The 23,892-nt window shown below is 42.9% G+C and overlaps 1 protein-coding gene across 1 annotated transcript in view; it reads left to right on the forward strand.

The window, feature by feature from the left end:
• adamts18 (ADAM metallopeptidase with thrombospondin type 1 motif, 18) overlaps window positions 1–23,892 on the forward strand; it is a 56,864-nt gene that overhangs the window by 10,276 nt on the left and 22,696 nt on the right. The window contains exons 4-14 of the mRNA XM_053422736.1: window positions 6,128–6,419; window positions 7,643–7,857; window positions 8,649–8,732; window positions 8,831–8,990; window positions 10,538–10,643; window positions 11,502–11,639; window positions 11,735–11,888; window positions 13,372–13,467; window positions 15,095–15,243; window positions 21,146–21,318; window positions 22,302–22,432. Coding sequence (XP_053278711.1) covers window positions 6,128–6,419; window positions 7,643–7,857; window positions 8,649–8,732; window positions 8,831–8,990; window positions 10,538–10,643; window positions 11,502–11,639; window positions 11,735–11,888; window positions 13,372–13,467; window positions 15,095–15,243; window positions 21,146–21,318; window positions 22,302–22,432 — 1,698 coding nt within the window. The remainder of the gene's footprint in view (window positions 1–6,127; window positions 6,420–7,642; window positions 7,858–8,648; window positions 8,733–8,830; window positions 8,991–10,537; window positions 10,644–11,501; window positions 11,640–11,734; window positions 11,889–13,371; window positions 13,468–15,094; window positions 15,244–21,145; window positions 21,319–22,301; window positions 22,433–23,892) is intronic.

A 23,892-nucleotide genomic window follows, 5' to 3' on the forward strand; every position in this document is an offset into this window, starting at 1 on the left:
AGCGGGGTAATGTGGGACACCCCCTGTATCTAGGCAACGGAACACATTTGTGGTCATGTGACTATTATGTTTAAAAGCCCCTCCCATTCCCCCCTTGCAATGAAGGATAAGTTGGTGCTGGTGCTGTGGAAAGTATGTTTTTTCACAAAAATATGTTTTTTGCATGTAAAAGTAATTTTTCTTGCTTTGAACTTAATCAACTGTTGTTTCAAAACAAATTGATTCAGGTAGAAAAACTTATATCAAACATGTTGGTGAACTTCCAACATATAAAACCATGTGATTGATGCTAGCTGATGATTAGCCTGAATTGCTAAAAGATGTTGTTTTTCTACAACGGTGGCTGTGGGGTAAAGTGGGACAAATGCTCCATGAAGCACAAGTTAAGTTTAGTCTTAAACATATTTTAATGTTATATTACATTATATATGTTTTATTTTTAATGTCATAAACATTTTTGAAAAGCCATCATGCCAAGAAACTACACCAGGAAGACAACCTGGGGCCAAACACCCCTCACAGAGATGGAGAGTGCAGCCGCTGAGGTCATGCAAGGAAAGAAGTCCTTAAGAAAAGCTGGAAGGGATAGAAACACTGATAAGACTACCCTCAAAAGATTCATAAAGAAAAAAGAGAAAGGGAAAGTAAAATCAGTAGCCTGGGGTGCAGTAGCTGAGGCAAAGAGAATATTCACAGATGAGATGGAGGAGGAGCTGGCCAAACACTTGAAACCAGTAGCTGACCAGTTCCATGGCCTTGCTCCAGTTAAGTGCCGTGAACTGGCATTTGAATCCGCAGAGAAAAACAATATCCCTGTCCCTGCCAATTGGACAGAGAAACAATCTGCAGGTAAGCTAGGGTGTGCAAGAGATCACATGAATCATAATAATCATAAATGTGCTTAATTGACCAATCCCCATGATTCTGTACTAGTCCGATATTAGTGGTTGTCAATCCAGCTGTCGGGATTTTAACTATTACAACATGTGTTGTTATGGTAGTTTTAAAGTGGAAAAAGTAAGTGGACCACTTTACCCCGGCACAAGACCACTTTTTTTAAAACAATCATATTTTCACTGCCCTTTCTCCTGAAGACATTCTGATCATTTTCATTTCTAGAAAACATCCTGAATTAATGGGAAATGTATTAATTTTACTGATATATCATTTTAGCTCACCTAGAGGGGAGCAAATGTAAAAAATGTCCCACATTACCCCGCTCTCCCCTACAAACAGTATAACTTATTTATAGCAGCTATCAGCGTCATCAAAGTGAGTCAATAACATATGTGGAAATATTTTCTGATCGGAAATGTATCTGCTAGATATGTATTAGACCTTCTATGGTTGAAGATTTGCCCTGTGCAACACTGAGCTAGAATGGTGCAATTCAGCAATGACTACAGACACTAACCGAATTAGGAGCCTGGTGAAATCTGGACAAATAGCATAATTTGTCAAGAGATTTGTAGCCCATCATCGGACTGGTATTCCTGTTGGTGTCCCAGTCCGATGATAGGCTACCGTAAAAACTGACCATTCTTTTTTTTAAACATGGGACTTTTGGCTTCCTTTACAACTCACAGTTCATTCATCTCCTCTGTGTGATAGGATGTGACCTCCCTTCTCTATCATCTCCACCTTTCCAGCCCCAGGTGGTATTACCGACCTGGTTGAACTTTGCTGGGAACACATACATCTCTAGCTCATTAATATGCATTTTTTCTTGCACACATTTAAAGTTGATTTAATTGCACTAATTTGCAACAGAGCAGCAGTGCATTTTAAAGTCAATAAAAGTGTTACAGCTGTGCTATAACCCAGTTAGAGTGCAGTTAACAACACTTGGAAGGAGGACATTTCCATGTATATGAACTGGTGTGGGAGTTGTCCTCCTGTTTCCTGCTGTGTCTCCACTGGTTAACGAGTGGGACCGTGCCCAGAGGCTCCAAATGACAAAAGACTCATCCAGTGCCATCCGTTTCTCTCTTTTTGTGCGTGGCCACCTCTGCTGTTTTCCCAAGACACATTCAGACGCTGTGAGTAGGTTGTTCAAAGACAATTAGCGTGGCCAAACGAGGACTACAGAGCCCTGGGCTATTGACACATCGTGATCCTAATCAGTCGTTCATGAGGAGGGTTATCTAGACATGCCATCAGCAACGGAGTGATTTAAATGGCTTTGCTGCAGTTCACCAATCCAGCCGTCTCTCTCTCTGAATGCTGCAGTGCTGTGATGTACAGTCATTAGACGCTAAAGGAGGAGAAAATCCGACCATAGTCGTGCCCTGTCATTGCTGTTTGACTCCTGTCTTCTTTTTATCCGAGATCCCAAATTACCATCCCTTCTCTAACCGGTTCTTACCTCGTTTTAAAGACACATCATTTCTCTTGAGCAAACTGTAATTACTCAGATTATGATTCCGTTGAATAAGTTTGATGCTTGAAGGGCCCGCTCTGCTCCTGAATGACTTTTTCCCCCCCAAACACCACACACTGTGTTCACATGAGTTTCTGCTGAGCTGGAGTGCAGATGTGCTTTAGAGCGCAGTAATCACCGGCTTGGGGCTTCTCACCACTTGGCCCTCGTCTTTAACAGCATGTAAGCACTTACTCATTTGCCTTATAATATCATGGTGGGAAACCTTAAAGGGAGCTGCAGTTTATACAGAGACATGCTAAAGATGCCGTCTCCCTTGACATGAATCAGTATGCTGCCAAAGAGACAGAACTTTTTGTTGGAGTTTCCTCTATTGACTTTATTCAAGGAAATCGGAAAAATCACGAGTTTTATTCTCATGTTGAAAATACCACAACTGCTGGACTGGAGGTGACCTGGTTCAGCCTGTTGTCTGTCTCTGGGGATTGTGAGGGAGAGTCAGAGAAATGTTAGAGTCTTGCTTGTAAATGTAGGTGGAAATTAAAGTGGTGTTTAGCAGAGAGCGTTCATCCCTTTAATCTAGTCAAGTCTTACAAGTGTTAATGTACAGACGTAACTTTAGGTCTGCTGTATCATCACTAACTGGCCCCCTGTAGTCTGCAGACGCCCTGAGAAACCCTGTGAAACTCTATACAGCTCATCTATCTTTAATACATCTTTAAATGTATAACCCCGTTTCTGATTCTCACCAAATGAGAAAAAAAATGTCGGCACAAGGAATAATGTTCTAAATCGATAATCTGCAAAAGACTATATATTTTGAAAAATTTATGGTAAAAATCTAAATCTTTGGGGTGATAAAATAATTGTTGGTTTTAGCAGTGAAACTAGTAGATTCGGACATCTTTAACTTGACCTGTCTGCATTGACTAATTGTCAAGTAGAAACACATTTTTGGAAGACTATTGAATTACTCATTTTACAATTGTTTCTCGAGGCTGAGTATTACATCCCATTGTGAATAAATGGACTTTTATGTGTAAAGTAGTTGGATTGAGCCTGGAACTAATGAAGTAATAAAATGCAGCATAAGTAAAGGATTATGTTGAGCTCCCATTCAGACAATTATTTTAATTACAAGCAGAGAGCAGTTCTTATTTTAGATATAAATAAAAGTGAATGGGGATCACTGAGGTTCAGCATTGCAACGAAAGACTACTGCCACTTGAACCTGGTAGCAGGGGCGGATCCAGGGGGGCACTTGCCCGAGAAAGAATCTCAGAGGCCCACTAGTTTTCTCTACACACGCACACACACACGCACACACACTCACACACACACCATCATTGCCATCCCTGCAGATGGAATTAATTTCATGTCATTTTCATCAGTCACCTCCATCTGCTAACTGCTGGATAACAAAGTGGAGAGCTGGCAGATGATAGAGGGATAGAGAGAGAGAAAGAAGTTCATGTAATGTTAGTAACTTCAGTCTGTTGGACCTTCAGTTTTAGTTTTATTGTTAGATTGTTTGGGCTGGGGGTTACATAACTCCATATTTCTCCAATGGCAAATTATTTTTTGCATAATCTCACCTTTAAAAAGCCGTTTTCATGATAAATTAATGGGGCCAGTGTGAGGGTTTCAAGGTGTTGGTAAGGGGAGGGAATTTGTGAAATTATCTCCCAGTGTTGCGAGTTGAATACACAGATCACTCGACTGAAGGAGCAGCCACAAAGAAAAGATTAAAAGGGTTTCATCTTTAAAGGAGGAATATTTGATGAGGTGTGTGTTTTTACAGGTCAGGGCTGTTGTGAGTGGCAGACAGAGAGACAGATGAAAAGATGAGTAAACGAGAGTCGACAGCAGTGTGTGCTGACGGGAGACACCTCCTTTGACCTCTTCCAGCTCTGTTTTGAATTCCAATCTATTTTTGCGAAGCTGCAGTCACTTTTTTGGCCAAGGACCTTTTCTCTCCCTTTTGATTTGATATATTTCATTCATGGCCTGGGGGAGAATTGTTCTTTCCACCCTGTGCGCACAGGTTCAGCCTTTCTGAGCGATGATGCTGTAGCTGGTAGCTGTAAAGTGTCTTGCTTAAGGTTGTTTTGGCAGTTTTCGATGTGCTGGAGTTCAAAACATTGACGCTGCAGAACAGAACTCCCAACTGCTGGCCCATGTGGATGTTGCATGTAGTCAAAATAATGAAGTCTGACGGTTGACTTCCTGCAAAACTTCAAACTGCGCCACGGAGCACTGATTGAAGGAGGATATGATTTATGGACAGATGAAAGATGTGCTGGCAGCTGGATGGATGGATGGATGGATGGATGGATGGATGGATGGATGGATGGATGGATGGATGGATGAATGGATGGACGGATGGATGGGGCTGATGATGGCAGCTTGCCATGTATCCAGGCACTGTTTTGACAACAAGAGCCTCGCCATGGCTTCCCTTTTGTCCTGCCTCTGTTTATTTTGCCACCTGCTAGTCTGGGGGGAATGGGGTCAGTGCAACAAGAGCAGGGCCTTGTAACTCTGGCTCTCTCTCACACACACACACGCATGCAGGCACACGTGCACACATGCATGGACACACACACTAAAGGCAGAGGTCACTGGGTCACAGGGTGTATGTTTTTGATCAAATATTTGTGTGTGTGTGTGATTGCACAGCTATTTTGTGTACGTTCAGTGGCTTGTGGAGTGAATTAGGTAGAACTCCTTGGTCAGACGGAATGTTTAAGGTTCAGTAACTCAGTCCCTCAGTTCAGAGGGCAGCTAAGGCCACTCCATTAAAACATAGAGCCAACGCACTGAGATGACCTGTGACCTTGACATTATAGTGGTAAGCTGGCCAAGCTGATTCTCTACGTAATGTGTCTGGGCACAAAAACAAAAAAACATAGGTTCAATATCCACAAATGTAGCCTTCCTCTGCAGAAGTCAAAATAGATTAGATCAGTATGATTACTGTAGTGAGGCCATGTTCTGTATGCATGTCCATATGTTTATATCGTTTTCCAGTAAGACATTAGACGAAACATTAGTTCACTGTGTCAACCCAGTAAATAGGATTAGAAAGGGTTAGGGAATAGAATAAAGAAGTGGATTAAAGGTTTCAAAACTGAATGAAATATTGAAAAAAGAACATTTACCCGTAAACTTTATTTAGAGAAACTGGACCATAAGCTGGGCAGATTTGTGTTTAAATGAATATGTCAACAACAAACACCACAGTATTTTGCAGCTTTGCGTAAATTTTGTTTTGAAGTAAAACCCCTAAACTGGATTGAGCTCATTCAGGTTGTGCTCATGATTTAGATTTTCGCTATAATCAGCTAAAAACATAACTTGGCTCTCCATGAAAACTGCAATTTTACACTTTTCTGTCTTCCAGCTAAATAAGACATCTCCTCCTCCCAACAGCTGTATGCACTTTGCACATCTGCCTAATATTAGGATGGAGTGGAGGTTCTGAGTTTAGGTGGGGCTCATGTGGGTGGAACTGGGGGTGAAGTGTGTTTTATACCTGTGGTTATAGAGCAGGAAGAGATTGCTGTCTTAGCCAGAGGCTGCTTCAGTCCTGTGAAGGCCAGGTAGTGGAGACTGTGCTGTTTAAAGATTTACTAAATATACTAAATATTTAACAGCAAGTGAAGCATGAAATATTTATCTGGAAGGTTTCTGTGAGAAACCTGTACTTTTTACTCATTGTCTATTCTCTGTGTGTGTGTTTTTCAGTCAGGTTTGATCCGCTTGTCTCAGGAGGAGTATTTGATCGCCCCGTTACCGCAACATTTGGCCACCCAGCACAACTACAGCGCCCCCAGTGGTCACCACCCACATGTCGTCTACAAACGCTCGGCGGAACACGAGGTCCACAGAAGTTCTGGCCGTTCCTCCAGCACCAGTTCACCCACACCTGACAATCCGTACCTTCACCATCATGAACATCACGAGCAGCAGTACCAACACCATGACTACGAGCATGGGAAGCTGCAGAGGCAACACTTCTGCGGACGCCGCAAGCAATGTATGTAAGGGAACCTTATATTCCTCTTCTTAACCTTCTGATAATTGTGTATTAATGATGAGGAAGTGAAGTCGCTTTATTGCAAGCACCTTCATACAGACTTTGTGATGTGTGATATAAATCAGGCCGACTGCTGTTTCTAGCCTTTACATGAATTTGCTATTTAATCTTGTGCTTCATGATTGATTCGGGGTTGTAGGGAAATGACACGTCTCTCCTCTGAAGTGCACAGCGTTAATCAACATTTTTGCACAGTGTTCTATGCATCACTGGCTTTCATCTGAAAACAGTAAATGTGGTTAACCTGCTGATTTGAATACATCAATTTGTCAGTATTAAGTTTAACAATGCAAATTCATTATTCAGTCATTGTTTTAATAATAAATTACATTTCAGGATGAATGAAAAATGTGAGAATACATTGTTAGTTTTCAGCCTCCGGTGTGACTGGCACAAAGCCGTGCAGCGATCTACTGGATCAACGGGTGATATTATTAGCGCTGCCCGGCGGTTCAGCGTCGCTTCAGTGTCCGTTGTGAACAGCCAAGCGCCGGGGCGATAGGGATTAGCGCGGTGCTCTGGCGTCGCCTCCACGTTCTGTGTTCCTCTTTCAAAATGAATGCGCTGTCGATGTCTTCTAAAACAGACTCAATGGCAGCATCTACACATCTCAGCTCGCCAGCGGCAGGCATGTTTGTTGAAAACGAATTCAACCCGAGGGCACTTTGATGACGTGGTTGATTACGTTACCGTTGATCATCTGTCAATCATCGTATAAAGCCCGCCCTGACAATCTGATTGGCCCGGTCGGGCCATAATTTTTTCCCAATGGAGCGACTCCAGACCGAACTGCCCGACCAAATTGTTGTGGGCGGGGCTAAGTTCGTCTGGCATCCAGGCTAGCATTGTGTTTTATTTGTCTGTGCATTTGAGTGCACAAATGTATCTGAGGCCTTTGTAAAAGGGCGCCATCAGCTGCTCAACCCTCTGCCATGCTTGCAGTCTTATCTTTCCTTTTAGTGATGAGTGCTAGGAAGCAGCGTGGGGAGTGAATTTCCTGTCTTTTCAACAGCCGAGCCTTTACTCTTATCACCCGGCACGAGCCAGGAAAAGTTCATTCATTTGACCCTCACTGCTGAGCTGTCTCTCTCTCCCTTTGTCTTTGTGCTTTATACTCTCTTTTTCTCTCCTCCCTTCCGTCCATCCCTTTTTGCCCATCATAGACGCTCCCAAGCCTCCCGCTGAGGACAGTTTCATCATGCCTGACGAGTTTGCGACACCCGAGGTGGAACGGCCAGGAAGGGCAAAGCGATCGCCTATAAATTCCAACAGGGTGGGTGGCCTGAATGTGGAGACCCTGGTGGTGGCAGACAGGAAGATGCTGGAGAAGCACGGCCGGGACAACGTCACCACCTACGTCCTCACCGTCATGAACATGGTGAGTCCGGGAGAGGAGAGGGGAGGAGGTGGAAACGAGAAGGTGGCGTGTAAAACACCTGATGAAAGGGGGGCCATTTCTCTGTTTATCCCACAGCGTGGTCTCATTATTCATGTAGTATCTACCAATTTGGTGGCCTGCTATCTGTTACGTGACAGATACATGATTGACATACATTGTCCAGCTAGCACAAACCAGAGTGTGCTAGATAGCATGTTGACTATTTTTCCCGGAAGAAATTCAAAAGGCATATTTTTCAGCTCTTTTTAGAAAGCCATTGATATTGAATGAATTATTATAGTTTGTTCATAATGTTACAAATGAAAGGAAAAAGAAACGTTGAAATCGACCCTTTCTATGTAGTAAGGCCAACAGCTTTTGGTGGCGTTCACAATAACAGGAAAATGTCTGGAACCTTCAGGAGAGGTGTTGCGTCTGGGTAGAGAACGCGGGAGGCAGCACATGAAAAATGTATCCTGCTGCGAAAAGGACTGTGTTTTTCACTGTGAATTCTCCCTTTTCCTGCTCTATTCTCATATCAGCTCCCATTTTTACTATAGGGGGCTGGCAGTTGTAGTACTGGACAATATTGGAAGCAACTGCTGGGGACATATGCATTCTCCCATACGGCCCCTCAGGAACATTTCAGTAGAATGTCCAGAGATCAGTGCACGTCTGAAAGCAGCATGAGTCCGTTTGCTCCCTGGAAGGTTCCGCTGCAAAGCTTTATGTGTGGTTTTCAAAATGTTTTGGCACAATATTAACTAAGACTGTTTCCTACGCTTCTTTAGGTTTCTAGCCTTTTCAAAGATGGCACCATTGGGAGCGACATCAACATTGTGGTAGTCAGCTTGTTGCTGCTGGAACAAGACCCAGTGAGTAGATTTTATTTTTTTTAACTGGACACTGGTGATTTTTTAATTCACTCAGTCCCTAATCCTCTTTATCTTTGTTTCCCTCCCTTCATTTCCAGCTGGGCCTGACCATAAATCACCATGCTGACCAGTCCCTCAACAGCTTCTGTCAGTGGCAGTCAGGTCTGGTGGGTAAAGGCGGTAAGCGGCATGATCATGCTGTTCTCCTCACCGGACTGGACATCTGTTCCTGGAAGAACGAGCCCTGTGACACCCTGGGTAAGACCGTGATCATCGTCGTATGACCTGCAACAGAAGTCCAAAGCTAGAAATCTCCTTGATCAGTTGTCACTCTCGGGGGAAAAGACCTCATTAAAAAGTATCCTGCCATGGTTGTCTGTCCAAGCAGCATGAGAAACAACAAATGTAAAACACACCTGGGTCTGGATGAAAAAAATATGTCATATCTGCAACAAAAGCTGTTTCCAGACATGCACTGAAGTCCTGAGATTTTCCGATGGGACTGTATATGAGAACGTAAATGTCAGAGTCAGTTTTCCAGGCATTTTCTGGAACTTTTCCTGCTGGCCCGCTATTATATTGTTACAAACAAGTCACAGTGAGTTAATTTGAGAATACACCAGAAATAGTACGAATATCTCTTGCCGATAGAATGTCCGCTTGGAAAACAACATTTGAGAGTTTTTGATGACAAGGCCTAAATAAACAAAAACATTGGATTTCTTCCTCCTTCGTGCTCTATCCTGGTGCCCCCCCTCACCTGAATGTTGCAGACATTGTCCTGTTGTTATGAATGCATCTGTCCTGCTTTGTTCTCCATATGTGAAAGGCAAACTCCGGAAAATGTCCGGACCCTAAGTGGATGTCTGAAAACAGCTGAAGTGATAGATTTTAAACAAGACCCGTGGTCCACCATGTGTGAAGTGACCGGTGTACTCATGCATTTACTTGTTCATGCTTTACATTAAAGTCAAAGTAGTGCTTTTACACGACTAAATGTTAGTGATCTTTGCAGAACACAATTTCAATAGCTGGTGTGGGTAAAAAAAAGATCCAACATTACTTTTAAGGACAGAGATTTATCATCTTTATGTAACTTCTCTACTGTAAGTCTGTTAGAAATAGGCCACTGACAAAGACAACATAACATTTTTGTGAAACAGAGGTCAGGAGGAATTGGCTTTGAGAGTAACAACAGTAATGTAGTGCCAGTGTTGTTTAAATTGAACATCTGGTTCTTTAAGTCACAGGCACATTCACCAACCACATATTGAAGTTCCAACTGTACATGTTCTCAGTTTTGGTTCCATCAGGAGAAACCTGCTGCCAGAAAATAGTTAAAAAACAAACAGAGGCCACAATTGAATACTTTCATCAGCTTGTCAGTTACAGTAACATCACGTCTGTTTCTCCTGGCGTTATCAGGTCCAACATCAGTCGTCTTAACCTGATCATCTATCAAAGTCTTTTAATCAGTCTTAAAAGAAATAAGGGTAATAGACCAGACTCGTGAGGTAGCACGTTCCAGCTGGTGTGAAATTCCCCTCCATGCATGTGAGTACGTGAGTGCGTTTGTGACAGACATCTGTCGCCTGCCAAGTCTTCAGGTTTCAGCAGAAAGAATTTGCTCAGTTACAGCAAAGAAAAGGAGACAAAAGGATTTTCAGATACAGATTTTCAGGTCTGGTTTTGTTAACCTTTCCATTTCATGCAGTCAGTGTGTTGTTAATACAATACATAATAACCAAGTATCCCAAGTACTCCTCATAGCTTTATCTCTCTCCTTTCTTCCTTTGTCTGTGCAGGGTTTGCCCCCATCAGCGGCATGTGCAGTAAGTACAGGAGTTGTACCATCAATGAGGACACGGGGCTGGGCTTGGCTTTCACCATCGCTCACGAGTCTGGACACAAGTATGTTTATTGAGTCAATCTTAATTATTCCATAAATGTTGGATACAAAATCACTCTCTGATGCCATAGTTGAGAAGCTGCTTTCACTAAGCTGATGAAAACACTGAGGGAAATCCTACCAGTCCCTTGAAACAGATGAAACTGTGTCAGATGTCTGTGACGTTTTCGAGCCGTGCACTGTACCAGCCTCTGCTCTGGCTCTGGTTGTAATGAACCTACATTAAATGAAATGAGCATGGTCTGATTTAAAGAAACAAATACTCTCTGAAATAAGAGCATTACGTTAGAGCACTACTTCATCCACTCTATGACACTCAGTGAGAGAATTATGGAAACTGCCCGAGGCACCACTGCTCTGTGTTTATGTTTTTACGTTTCCAATGAGATGGAAGTCAGTTTAATTTTGATATTTGCCGATTTCATGTCGCGGTAAAAGTCTTTTGTTTTCCTGGCATGCTGGCCACACAAGCTTGGCACATGTTTTTTCTATTTTATAATTCGGCTAGGTGATGATATGTCTGAGTGTCTATAAGCTGCAGGATCCAAATGGAATTAGCCAAATTAATCCAGCGCAGACCCAGAAACATGTCGACTCAAGATCCAAAACTGACAAATCAACAAAGAAGTAATTGTTAACCTTGTGACAGTGAAGTGATGATGCAATACAACTCGCTATATTTTCATTTAATTACATAGTGTAAAAGAAAAAAAGTGTGGGTAAACAATGACATCAGCTTGATCATCACCATCAATCAAAAGAATCAATCAATAAAAACTGTCACTTTTACTGGAGACCTCACACTGTGTTTATATGTTTTGCTTTGTGTGAGTCACCTGCTTCTCTCCATCTTTCTCCAGTTTTGGGATGATCCACGATGGCGAGGGCAACCCTTGTCGCAAGACAGAGGGCAACATCATGTCTCCCACTCTGGCTGGAAACAACGGGGTCTTCTCCTGGTCCACCTGCAGTCGACAGTACCTCAGCCGCTTCCTTGGGTATAGGCCTAACACACGCACAGGGTCGAATTTGCAACCGTTGTTTGTTCGCGCTTTCTGTCTGACTGACGCGGGTGGTGTGCTGTGTTCACCAGAACAGCCCAGGCATCCTGTCTGGTGGACGAGCCCAAGCAGATTGGTCAGTACAAGTACCCCGAACAGCTTCCTGGGCAGCTGTACGACGCAGACACACAGTGCAAGTGGCAGTTTGGCTCCAAGGCCAAATTGTGCAGCTTGGATTTCGTCAAGGTGAGATACGTCTTCACTTCATTTAAAGCTGTTCTATTTTAGCTGGTGCAGGGTACCTGGAGAGGCAAACAGTGATATTGGTGAGGGATATCTTTCACCTGAATCAGCAATAATCAAATTAAGACATATCGAGGATCTTAGTCACATTATGTAGACAAACACACCTCTTTATCACATTATAACATAACCTTTAACCTATAACATTTTACCCCTAGTGTGATGTCATTATTTTAAATTCTACACTGAAGAGAGAAGAGCAAAGGAAAGAGCAGGCTTTCAATAGATCATTAAATTATCCCTGGCTGGTGCATTTGCTCAACTATAGTAGTTGAGCAGATCTGGTTTTACATGGACGCCAACGAATGTTAATACGTTCTTATTCATGTGTCACACAGTGCACCAGATGAGGCTCCAGTAATGAGGCTGAGCACTTGGATGGTATAGGGGCTGGTATTGTGTGCTTTAAGGCTCTAACCATGCAGTACTAAACTGGCTCTTTATTAATTAGCATGATCTTTGTACAACAACAACGTCAACCCCCCTCACATTTGACCCCCCCATTAAAATGTATTGAATCATTTGAATGGCAACCCCCCCATGTAGCCCCCACTGAATCCTTATGGTCTTGGTATAAGCCTTTATGTTCAGTGCATTCAGTGACGCTGATTCACATGTAAATGCTGTTTAAAATACCACAGGCTTTCTTCTAGCAGGGCTGTAATTGCTGGGAAATCAACTTTGCCAAATCGTATATATATGAGGGATTAGCACCCATGACAGGCTACGTTTCGCGAACAGAAGATCAAGCACTACATCTGCATTTCTCTCATTTCTCTTTTTCAACCCGCGTGCTAGTCAGTGGGTGGTAAATTAATCTACACACTGATTAATAGTGGATTTGGGGCTGCCTTTCACACACGCCTCGTTTTTTTCCTCCCTGATGGGCTCATGTAGAAAGATTTGTATTTTATGGTGGTGTGGCTGTCAACCACCTGCTTGGTGTCAGAGAAGTGAAGACAAAGACTCAACACACATACACACACGCACACACCAGGGCCATCTCTCCTGCTCTTACCCTCCCTCCATCCTGGTTTCTCTCCCGTTGCCAGTTGCAGTCGGGCGCGCTGCCAGACTCTGCCGCCTGTCTCTCGACCTCGGCTCTCCCTCTGTGCTCACTCGCTCGCTCTGTCTCCATATTGTTGGGTCAGATGACACATGCAATTATAGCTTGTTTCATTAAAGAAGTACAGTGATTAGATTGGACATCGAGGCTTTGTGCAGAAGCTTATTCCTGGTTATCGCAGCAGTGGGGGTTTATCAACCAGTGCAATGGTGGTCCTTCCAAGAAGCAGGTGCTGTCAGGTCAGGAGGGAGGACAGAGGGGAGGAACACTGTGCCAAAAGGTGCCAAACTAATGATCACAGAAAACCCAAGTTTTGACGATTGTCTTATCGTGTATGTTTGTGCTTGTCTTGTTTGTCAGGACATCTGTAAGTCACTGTGGTGCCACCGCACAGGACACCGCTGTGAGACCAAGTTCATGCCGGCTGCAGAAGGAACCAGCTGTGGTCCGGACATGGTGAGGAAAGACCAGCTTGTTCACAGTGGCCAAAAATATTGACCGAATAGTCTCAGTATTCGGATACATAGTATCTACATGGCCCCGTTCAGACCTGGTACGAAGATCCATCATGAATAAGTTTGTCCAGTAACCACTTCTAATCTGATCTGACTTCCCTGAGAGAGAGAGAGAGAGAGAGAGAGAGAGAGAGAGAGAGAGAGAGAGAGAGAGAGAGAGAGAGAGAGAGAGAGAGAGAGAGAGAGAGAGAGCATGTGTAGTCAGGAGGGAAAGAAAACTATCATTATGTGTTGGTCAGTGTTCATATTGTGGTGGTGACATAGACAAATCAACATTGGACACTAAGAATCGTAAAAATACGTTTGATTCATTCGAAGGTGAGAAGAATCCAATGATTACACTTTGATTTTAATTACGGTACAGGGCTGCCAGCTTATCTAAGCTGAGTAAAGTTCCGTGCTGTAGTCTCTGCTGTCATCGCTTCCAGCCAAGAAGTCGTCTTAGCATCGTAAAACATCATAAAACCACAACTTAATGTCTGTATACTTTAGTTTTTGTACGACTTGTAAATTGCATCTTATATGTAACTCCAGCTTTTGTGCTAAACTGAGCTAACTAGCATCTACTGCAAGCATCATATTTACTGCACTGGAAAGAAAGTCGTATTGATCATTTCATCTAAGTTACTGTAAGAAAGAAAGTTAGGGCTTTTTTCAAAGCCAGTCCTTTAAACAAATCATCAGTCAGGCTGATGAAGGGCAAACCTTACCCAGATGGTCCATCAACATCTATCACAGTTTACAGAGCAAACCTGTCTAAACTGCTGCCATGTTTACAACTTGTCTGAACATCTGACTGCTCATTTCCTGTCACTTCCTCCTTTGTTATAGTGACGTCAGGAAGTTTATTGTCACTAAGCGGTTTCAATAACTGATAGGGACTATAAATCTGCAAGAATGAGCAATTATTCTTCAGTCTAATCTAAGTTGTCTGACTGTTACGTTGATTGTACCGGCTGTTGTGATCAGATCTTGAAATGGTTTACATCAGTGGAATCAGAAGAATCTTAGCTTTCTAACGATATGTTGCATTAGTACCTAGCTTTACGATGCAGTTCTGTAAATAAAAATGTTTGATGCTGATAGGTAAAAAAGCACACCTGGATGGCGCCGGCGGGGGGATGGTACTTTAACTGGTTAAGAAAGGAGCAAGGGCAAATCTTTGAAACCTGAAAAGGCAGAGACCGCTCATACTGAATCTATCATGCTTGTACAGTCTGCACTTGCAGAAGCATTTATGCACTGTAAGTTCTCTCAGCTGGACACGTATCAACTCCACTCCTTCACATATTGACATTTGATATTTAGAAAGAGGGAGAGGTGACATTGTGGTTGTGCAGAGTTTGGCTTGGCTCGGTACGGGTGTGGTTCACAGTTTGTGTGTGTTTGTGTGCGCGCGTGTTTGTGAGTTTTGGCTATAGAGTTTTGATGTCCAGGTGTGGTGTTGGGCATTTATCCAAACCAGGAAACTCAGGGAGATACCTGGGCCAATGCTCAAGTCCTGATAAGAAAGCTATCTATGTGGGTCTTGTTCTCATCTTTCATTATCTTGTCTCTCCTCTCTGCAGTGGTGTCGGCGGGGGCAGTGTGTTAAATACGGGGAGCATGGCCCCCGGGCGGTACATGGCCAGTGGTCTGCCTGGTCCCAGTGGTCCGACTGCTCCAGAACCTGTGGAGGAGGGGTCATGTACAGGGAGCGCTCCTGCACCAGCCCAAGGTATATACATTTGCACATACTCGCATAGTCTTATCGGATGTATCACCTCCCTTTTAATCCCTTTGGATGGATATACGAGCCACGCAGATGACAAAGTGATTCATGAGGTCATGTGGCTGCTTCCACTATGTAAATCTGAGTTGCCGGTCGGGCCAGAAAGTAATTCTTGAAGGCCGTGTGTCCCAAAGTCCTTCCCTTCTGAACACCTGAAAGTGCTGCCTGCCAGGTTGCTGTCAGCATAGACATGCACACACAAACTGTGTGCGAACACACACACATGTGGCTCTCATCAGTCAGGCTGACAGTCCAGACAGACAGACAGACTATCTCTGCCTATGCTCCAGACGAGGAAAGCCTCCTAATAGCTTGCTCTTTTCTCTGAAAGCTGCCAATACAGCCAGCGAACGTCCCCTATTGCTGCTCATTCACACAAACCTAATTCTACATAATTCCACAGACCCAGATCCCACAGTGCATAGCTCTTTGTTAGCAGGGGGCTCTGTGCTCGTCATTACGCAGACGTGAAAGATTCACTGTCTTATAGTTGTCTTTCATGACAGATGTACAGCCACTTGTTGGTATTCCCCAAACCACTTGGGAGGTGTATAAAATGCCTCTATGACTTTTACTGTCATACAATACAGGACAGATTTATTGTTGTTCTGTTGCTATGGTGAGATCCAATAATTGATAGCCGTAGCCTGCAGTTTGCTGGCCAGCCCCTACAACACTCATCCCTTTAAATCCAATACAGCGAGCTCTCTGCCATGTGATATCTAGAGATATGATTAATCTGCTGTTGTCCATTCATTCATTCAGTCATTTCCTATCCTTTACTGTGCAGTACGATGTGTGTAAGCCACAGGCCACAGTCACTCTGACAGAGATCTTGTTATAGACTCACATTAAGTTGCACTTATATGCAATGTTTGTTTTTTTGAGAGGGGCTTAAAATATTTTAAAACACAGACACATGATGGGGATGGTGGAGGCAATTAACTATGTTTTTGTTATCTCCCCCAGTGGGAGCAATCAAGAGGAAAATTTAGCTAACACAAGGCCTCAGCTTATACAGCCACTCTGATGTTTCTCCTTGTCGTGTTTGTTGCCTGCTGTCAAGTGAATCTTACTCATATTTATATCTAGAAATATCTGGCTGTGGAACATATATCTCAACATCCCTTCATCTTATCGGCTTCACACGTCACACACAAGGAAGTGTCGTGTCAGATTTGGGCAGTTTTGTAAAAAATAAACAAAAAAGAGGAAGAAGTAATTGATTGAATATTTTGTGAATCTCAAACAATTAAAGGAAACAGCATTGCCGAATAGGACTTATACTCCTGCATGAGCGCACACACCCACAGGCACAGGATAACAAGACACACATTTCACAGGAAGTTTCCAGTATGATCATGACTAATGGCTAACATCCAAGGATCCACCTTGATTTGTGGACAGATCTCAAACTTAATCACGAAGAATCTGCTGATTGGTTAGTGCAGTTAATGATTGCCATCATATAGGAATTAGTCATAGCGTGTTAGATCATGGGGGCATGTCACATCCAATCCTACATGCATGGCCACATGCTGTGTCTCTGTGTGTTAAAGTACAGGTGAGAGGATTTCGTCATGTTAAAGATAGAAGGGACACAGTCGCTCTCTTAATTTCTGTTGTCCCTACACACCGACTTTCAGCCAGGTCTGTGCATGTGACTTGAATATCAAAATGACTTTTGTCGCACACAGTCGTTCACAAAACTCGTGCACCTTGACAATATCATGCTGTTTATAAGACAGCCTCAAGAAATATTAGTACAAATGAAGTAACTGTTATTTCAACTGCTTATTGTTAATAATTCTTAATCACAGTTCTTCTGCTTTCTATGATAAATCTTTCTAATTAAACTAAAATGAACTTACAATAACCTCAAATTCTTACAAACCACACATCGTCACATTTGAATTATAAACCCTAACCCTAACCCCAGCTTCTTCAGTTCTGACAACTTCAAAAATTTACACAAAATACTCAAACTACTTTCAGTGTTTACACATCAGCACAGATTTCAGATCTCGATCTTTAATTAAATCTTTAACTTGTTTCAGCCCTTTAACCTCAAATATGAATCCATTCACTTTCATTCAGGGCTTGAATTTCATTAAATGACCTCCAAAAAGAAGGTGATGTTCTTGTCTGCATTTGTGTGTTTGTTTAGCGGGATAACTCAAAAACTAGTTGACCGATTTACATGAAATTTTGGGAGGGTTGGGTCGTGGAAGAACATATTACATTTGTGTTGATCTCTATCAAGGATTTTATTTCCCACTTTGTGTATTTTGCAAATTTTTTCAATATTTTCACTGATTTCTCAGACAATAAATCACGTTAATCTTGATGAGAAGAATAGGGCATGTTAAGGCAGGTCTAGTGAAGTTAAATATGGTTTCATAAGGGTACTGTTGTGCCCTGGTACAGGTATGAACTCTACTATTCAAGTTTATACCTCAGGTCAAATCAGTTCTTACATTTATGCTGACTTGTTTCAACTGTATTCCAACTGCGACTTCTGCTATGACTTCAACAGTTTCAGTGACTTCAAACTTATGGCTTCAAGTTAATAACATCTTTTTTAGAAAACCTGAATTTATTTCTTGATTAAAATGATATCCGCTTCATGTAGGAGTCCATTCCTATATTCACAAACTGCTCTGTCCTCTTTACTCCACCAGCTTCATCACTGCTTGCTTAGTCACTCGGCAGATACTGATGTGGCTGCTCTGTCCGTCACAGCCGACTTGTCTCTTAATCCCCTTGACGGATCAAAGGCGTTTTCAGAGGCAGACCGGCCCTCATATGATACACATTATACACCATGACTGGCAGACCAAAAAGGGCCACAGAGCCCTCTAAACCAGGTTAGCTGTCAGGTTCATTTATCATTCCTGTGGCACTCAAGAGCATTTTGTAGTAGCTACCGCTAAACACGTGAGTTTGGGGTTCAGTGGGGCAGAGGGGGGATGCAAAGATGGTAAGGGGGGAATATTAAATCCAATAATGCCATGTCATGATATCATGATCAAATGCATACAATGGGCCAACTAGTTGTCAGATCCCCCAAGAACTTTAATGTGAAAATTTAGGCTCTTTTTTTTCTAAATAGGTTATCACAACCCTGCCCCCCCAACACACACCCTCCACTGAAAGAACTCCGCAAACACACTCATTCTAACTGCACTGAGTCATTTTTTTGTCCCTGACTCATGACATCCAGAATTTGTTTGCCCCCATTAAATCTCTGCAATTATTTTGGAACAGCCCCTCGGCTCCTAATCTGTGCAGAGCAGGAAGGATTACCCTCAATCTGACAGCTTGTCTCTAATATCATCTTCACCCTAACATTGAACTGTCTGGAATGACTGGGGCATCCCTGGCATATCTCTGGAAAGATCGTTATCATTTGAACACATTTAGATTATTGTCAAACTTGCAGTATTTGTACTTAATGTATATGCATAAATTATATTTATATGTACCCATATAAAGTTTGAGTTGAGATGACAGACTCTTGTACATATTCCCCCTCCGCCCTACCACTAAATATTTGCTAGGCAGGAGCAATCTTCAAGCTAGATCATTGGATTCTGCATAAACCGTTTTATGGGGGAAGCGTTTATCTTTGCTCAGTCTTGTAAAGAAGTGCATGTTATCATCCAATTAAAGCCCTCCAGTTAGGGAGTTGCTCCAAGACGGAAAATGAATCCTCTCCACTCCTCTCACTCCCTCCAACTCTCCTCCATTACCCTGTAGACCACCTGCCAGATCAAACACAGTCACCCTAATCCTCACCAACAAGCCTGGGAGATTAGGTTCACGATCTTGACCTGGTTTTGTAGGGAGCATATTTTGTCACACACTCGATTTAAAGAGAGCGGGGGGTGCGGCGAGGGAGCCGAGGTGCTCAGATAGACCCCTGTTTGGCGGAGTCTCCCGGTCGTCTTGTAAAGGTGTTTTACAGGGGGTAGGCCTGCAGCACAGTAGCAGAATATGAATCTGTGTGTGAAGTTGAAAGAGGGGCCGGGATGGAGCAGGTGACTCAAGGAGACAAGACTGGACACGATGACCTCTGACCTACAGGAGTTCAGTCTCAGCTTCTGTCGCCAGGCTGATTTAACAGGCTCACGGAACATTAAATCATGCTCAAGGGTCCTGTATTGGAGCTGGGTGTTGAGACTGAAAGAAGAATAACAGATACACAACACGAAAACCTGTCGTATCTGGTTTCTGTCTTGTTGCTGGAAGTCGATTTACAGTTGCACAGAGAATGTATGATCTAGGGAGATGAGGCCAAAGGGTGCAGAGGACCGGGAGTATTGTGAAACTCAGGGCCAGATGTACATAATCCATGAATTGCATTCAACTCCTTTCTAAAGTAAACTCCATCTTCTATGCTCCTCTGATCAGAATGCCTTGACTGACGGAATATACAGGGTAGTCCCCCACTGGTCTGCCGTAAGCACATAACCATATGGACTACGTTTGTCTGCCGCTAAGTCTTAATAGGATCAGGGCTATGAAAACCTGGGCCAAATCTCTTCCTCACCAAGGGAAGCAAGAGCAGCGCAGAGCAGACGTACACACACACACACACACACACACACACACACACACACACACACACACACACACACACACACACACACACACACACCTTCAGTGGAGCTCCATCATTCTTGGCAGCTAAGTCACTCTGTGATTGAGTCCAGGTCCGAACGCAGGGGATGAACAGTTGGAGTCAAACGCAGGGAGGCAACAAAATGCATTTTTGCTTCTGATTGTTGCTCGCATTCGTTTCACACAGACATATTCAATAGTGTCACAGGACATTCAAAAGAACCACGTGTCTGCATGATTTGTCGTCCTTGTGTTTACAATTAGGCCCTTTTTTTTCTCCAATTCCTCCATTACACTGTAAAACTTTCTGAGTTGTTTTTATTAGACATGTTTGATCAGCATGGTTCCACAGTCTGCGTGTGTGTGTGTGTGTGTGTGTGTGTTGTGTGTGTGGGTGTGTGTGTGGGTGTGTCTTTGTCTGTGGCAGCCACATTGCTAAATAGCTAAACAAAATTGTCTCTGTTGGTGGCTGTGATGGAAGGCATGAGTCTAGAAAGCATCTGAAATCTGACATGGGATCCTAATGTTTACCTGTAAACTTAATGATAATTTCTTGGATACCACTGTCCAGTATGGTGAACCAACACAATTATTTTGGGGGTATTGTTTGGCAAAGTGTGTGATAAAGCTAAAAGGAAGATTGACATTTTTTAAATAGATGCTTTTTTTAAGATTAAAATGAGAGGATGGAAATCCATATAATGTCTGTCTGTTAATTATGAAGCAACAGCTGATTAGCTTATTTTATATTACTGACTGGAAACATAGAAACAAGCATTTTTCGGTCCAAAGGTAACAACAACATATTCAACAGTTTAAAGTTATTTGTGGAGGCTGACAAGACCTGAAAATTTGACTCTTTCTTTGCCGGGTGCAGGGAAATTGTAAGGTTACCAAAGCAATCAGTGAAGACACCAAGTGGAAACTGCACCTTCATTCGGTCCGAGCTAGGCCACAATTTAAAACAGTGGCTCAAATGTCCATCCCTCCGTTATCTATACCGCTTTAGCTGAGAGGGTCTAGGAGGGAGCTGGAGCCTATCCTCGCTGATATTTGGCAAGAGGTGGGATATATCCAAGACAGCTCCCCAACATATAGAGACAAACAACCACTCTCTCTTACATTTACACCTATGGTCAATTTACAGTTTCCAATGGATCAAATCCCAATCTGTAATCCCAATCTTTTGTTTCTTCTCTTCTTCCCTGTCGTTTCTTCTGATCAGGCCACAGAACAATGGTAAATTTTGTTCGGGCTCCAGTCGACTCAACCAGCTGTGTAACACTCGGCCATGCCCCCCCAACGCCGTGGACTTCAGGGCCCAACAGTGTGCCGAGTACAACAGCAAGCCCTTCAGGGGCTGGTACTACAAATGGAAGCCCTACACCAAAGTGGACGGTAAGATGATCGGTTGATCAGACCCAAAAAGAAGAAGAGAAAGAGCTTGTCTAGTCCTTTTGTGCATTTATATTAAATGTATGATTTGCTACAAGGATGTAGTGAATGTATTCTTCTTTAAGAGCTGCAGAATATTTACAGCATATATTATTTTGTGAATTAAATGTCATTACTTCTCAGGGATTATGAAGACATCCCTTGATCTACTGTATTCCTGGCACATAATGCAAAAGAAAATAAATCTCATTGTTTAAAGTACAAAGCCCCACTACATAAACACAGAATTGCAGTTCCTCGGGGCAAGCGTCTTCATGTCTAAGTTCTCTAGAACTTTTATATTCTGCATCCTGCTTTACTGTGCTCGTCCAAATCTCCCTTATAAAGTTGTAATGCCAACCTCTATTTACTGCTGCAGTGATTAGGGCCAAAAAGCTCGAGGAAACTATCATTCTGTGTAATGTGCATAGGAGACATGTAGCCACCTGCACCCTCTGACACAGTGGGGATAGATTTAAAAAGGAAGCCTGCGGGCCAGCTTTGTTATACAGAGCGAGGGAGAGAGGGAGTGAAATGAAGGAGAGCTGTGTGTTTGGCTGTCGTCCCAGGCCTGTTTAAGCTGTTGATGAATGGGAGGTGATGTAGAGAGGAACAGAGTCTGAACTGCCTTCTGGGACCTTGGGCCAAGTCACCTTCACCGTCATTTATTTTAATCAAAGATGGCTGCAGAGACTTGTCTGTGATAACTGATCTGAACTACAGAATAAACCTGTTGCCCCACGTGAGTACCCCTGGGTGCAGTCATAGTCAGTTCCTGTCTTTTCCAATTCAGCCTCAGCAGGAGCTGCATATACTCTATGTAATAGGTTGCAGACCAGTAGCCACTAGAACTACACAAGTAGCCGGCCATTGTAGAACTTGACTGAATTGTGACTTCTAATGATTCTAACTTCCTGTATGTACTGTTCTGTATATTTTGTGTGCAGATGAAGACATCTGTATGCTGTACTGCATCGCAGAGGACTTTGACTTCTTCTTTGCCATGTCCAGCAAGGTCAAAGATGGAACCACCTGCTCTGATTACAATGGAGATGTCTGCATTGATGGAGTCTGTGAGGTACATATACTGTGTGTGTGTGTGTGTGTGTGTGTGTGATATAGCTTTGCTGAAAGAAAATGTGTTCCTTGACCTTTTTTTCAGTGACTGAGATACAGTCAATTCAGAGTCATTATTTAGAGCCCTTTATTTTCTCCAAACGCCATTGTCCAAAAGAAATTATTTTAAATTGATGAAATTGCTATTTCTGTCCACCAATCTACTCTCAGCAGACCATAATGAAGATGTTGGCTTGAGGCCTGTGACGATAATTACTATATCTATTTATTGTACAATATATTAACTTCAGGTCATGACCTCGAAAAATTGCCCATTGTGTTTACATGCGTGTTTGTTTTTATGAGAATGTCACCAACAGCGAGTTGTGCCGCTTCTCTCCTCTGTGCCTGGGAGCGAGGCAGAGTTTACACACACACAGGCCCAGGGTCAAGCCCCGCCCCTACTCACTCACACAGAGCAAAACAGACAGTGAAGCAGAGATGAAGTGAAAACATTTTGGGTTTAAGCTGGATGACAAAGGAGAACCCATTAACGTGAACAAGGCAGTATGTCCTATTTGTTTAGGAACAGTGGCAACAATAAAGGGTTTCCACTACTTTCATTATTTCTGCTGCTGATTCAGGATTAGAGCTGTCGGGTTATCCTTCCACCTCACTCCCTCGCTAGCCTGCCTACCCTTACACCCACTCCAATAAACACCAACACAGAAGTTATTAGGACCTGAACAGGACTCAAGTTTACTTTCTGTTTGTTTGATTTGCTCGAGAGTTTATGGGGTACGCATTGAATCAGATTGAAAAAGTCCAACATTTAGTGGCTCTCAGTTCACCTGCTACACACAACTGCTGATGGTCAGTCTGTGAAAGACAGTTTAAAGGGGACGGCAGAATAGATGAGACCCAAGACTGGGGCGACGGTCCAACTTTCAGCACATTGGTGACCTGAAGCAAACAGCCAAGATAAAGCTGGAGTGGTTTTGGGACAAGTCTGTGACTGTCCTTGAGTGTCCCAGCCAAAGCCCAGACTTAAACCCCATAGAACATCTGTGTACAGGCGTGACAATGGCAGTTCACAGATGCTTCCAATCTAAGGGAGCTAGAGAGTATCTGCCAGGAAGAATGAGATAAACGGCTCAAATCCAGGTGTGCAAAGCTTGAGGAAAAGCTGTAATTGCTGCACAATGTGCTTCCACAAAGTACTGAATCCAGGGTCATTTTTTGTTATTGAGTCAACTTCGATTTTGCTGTTAATTTTGATTTGATTCATGACACTCGCATCTGTTATATCTCTAAACCTCATTTAAGCAGATAAACAAAGGCAAGTGTTAAGATGCAAGACCAAATCCCTTGTTCCTCTTTGACCTACTGTATTTATTTTACAGCAGTGCAAAATATGATTACAGTGGACATTTGGAGTATGTAATCCCAATTAACTACCATCTGGAAAAAGTAAATAATTGG

Source organism: Pleuronectes platessa, chromosome 1 (assembly GCF_947347685.1).
Source record: "Pleuronectes platessa chromosome 1, fPlePla1.1, whole genome shotgun sequence".
NCBI classification, from domain to species: domain Eukaryota; kingdom Metazoa; phylum Chordata; class Actinopteri; order Pleuronectiformes; family Pleuronectidae; genus Pleuronectes; species Pleuronectes platessa.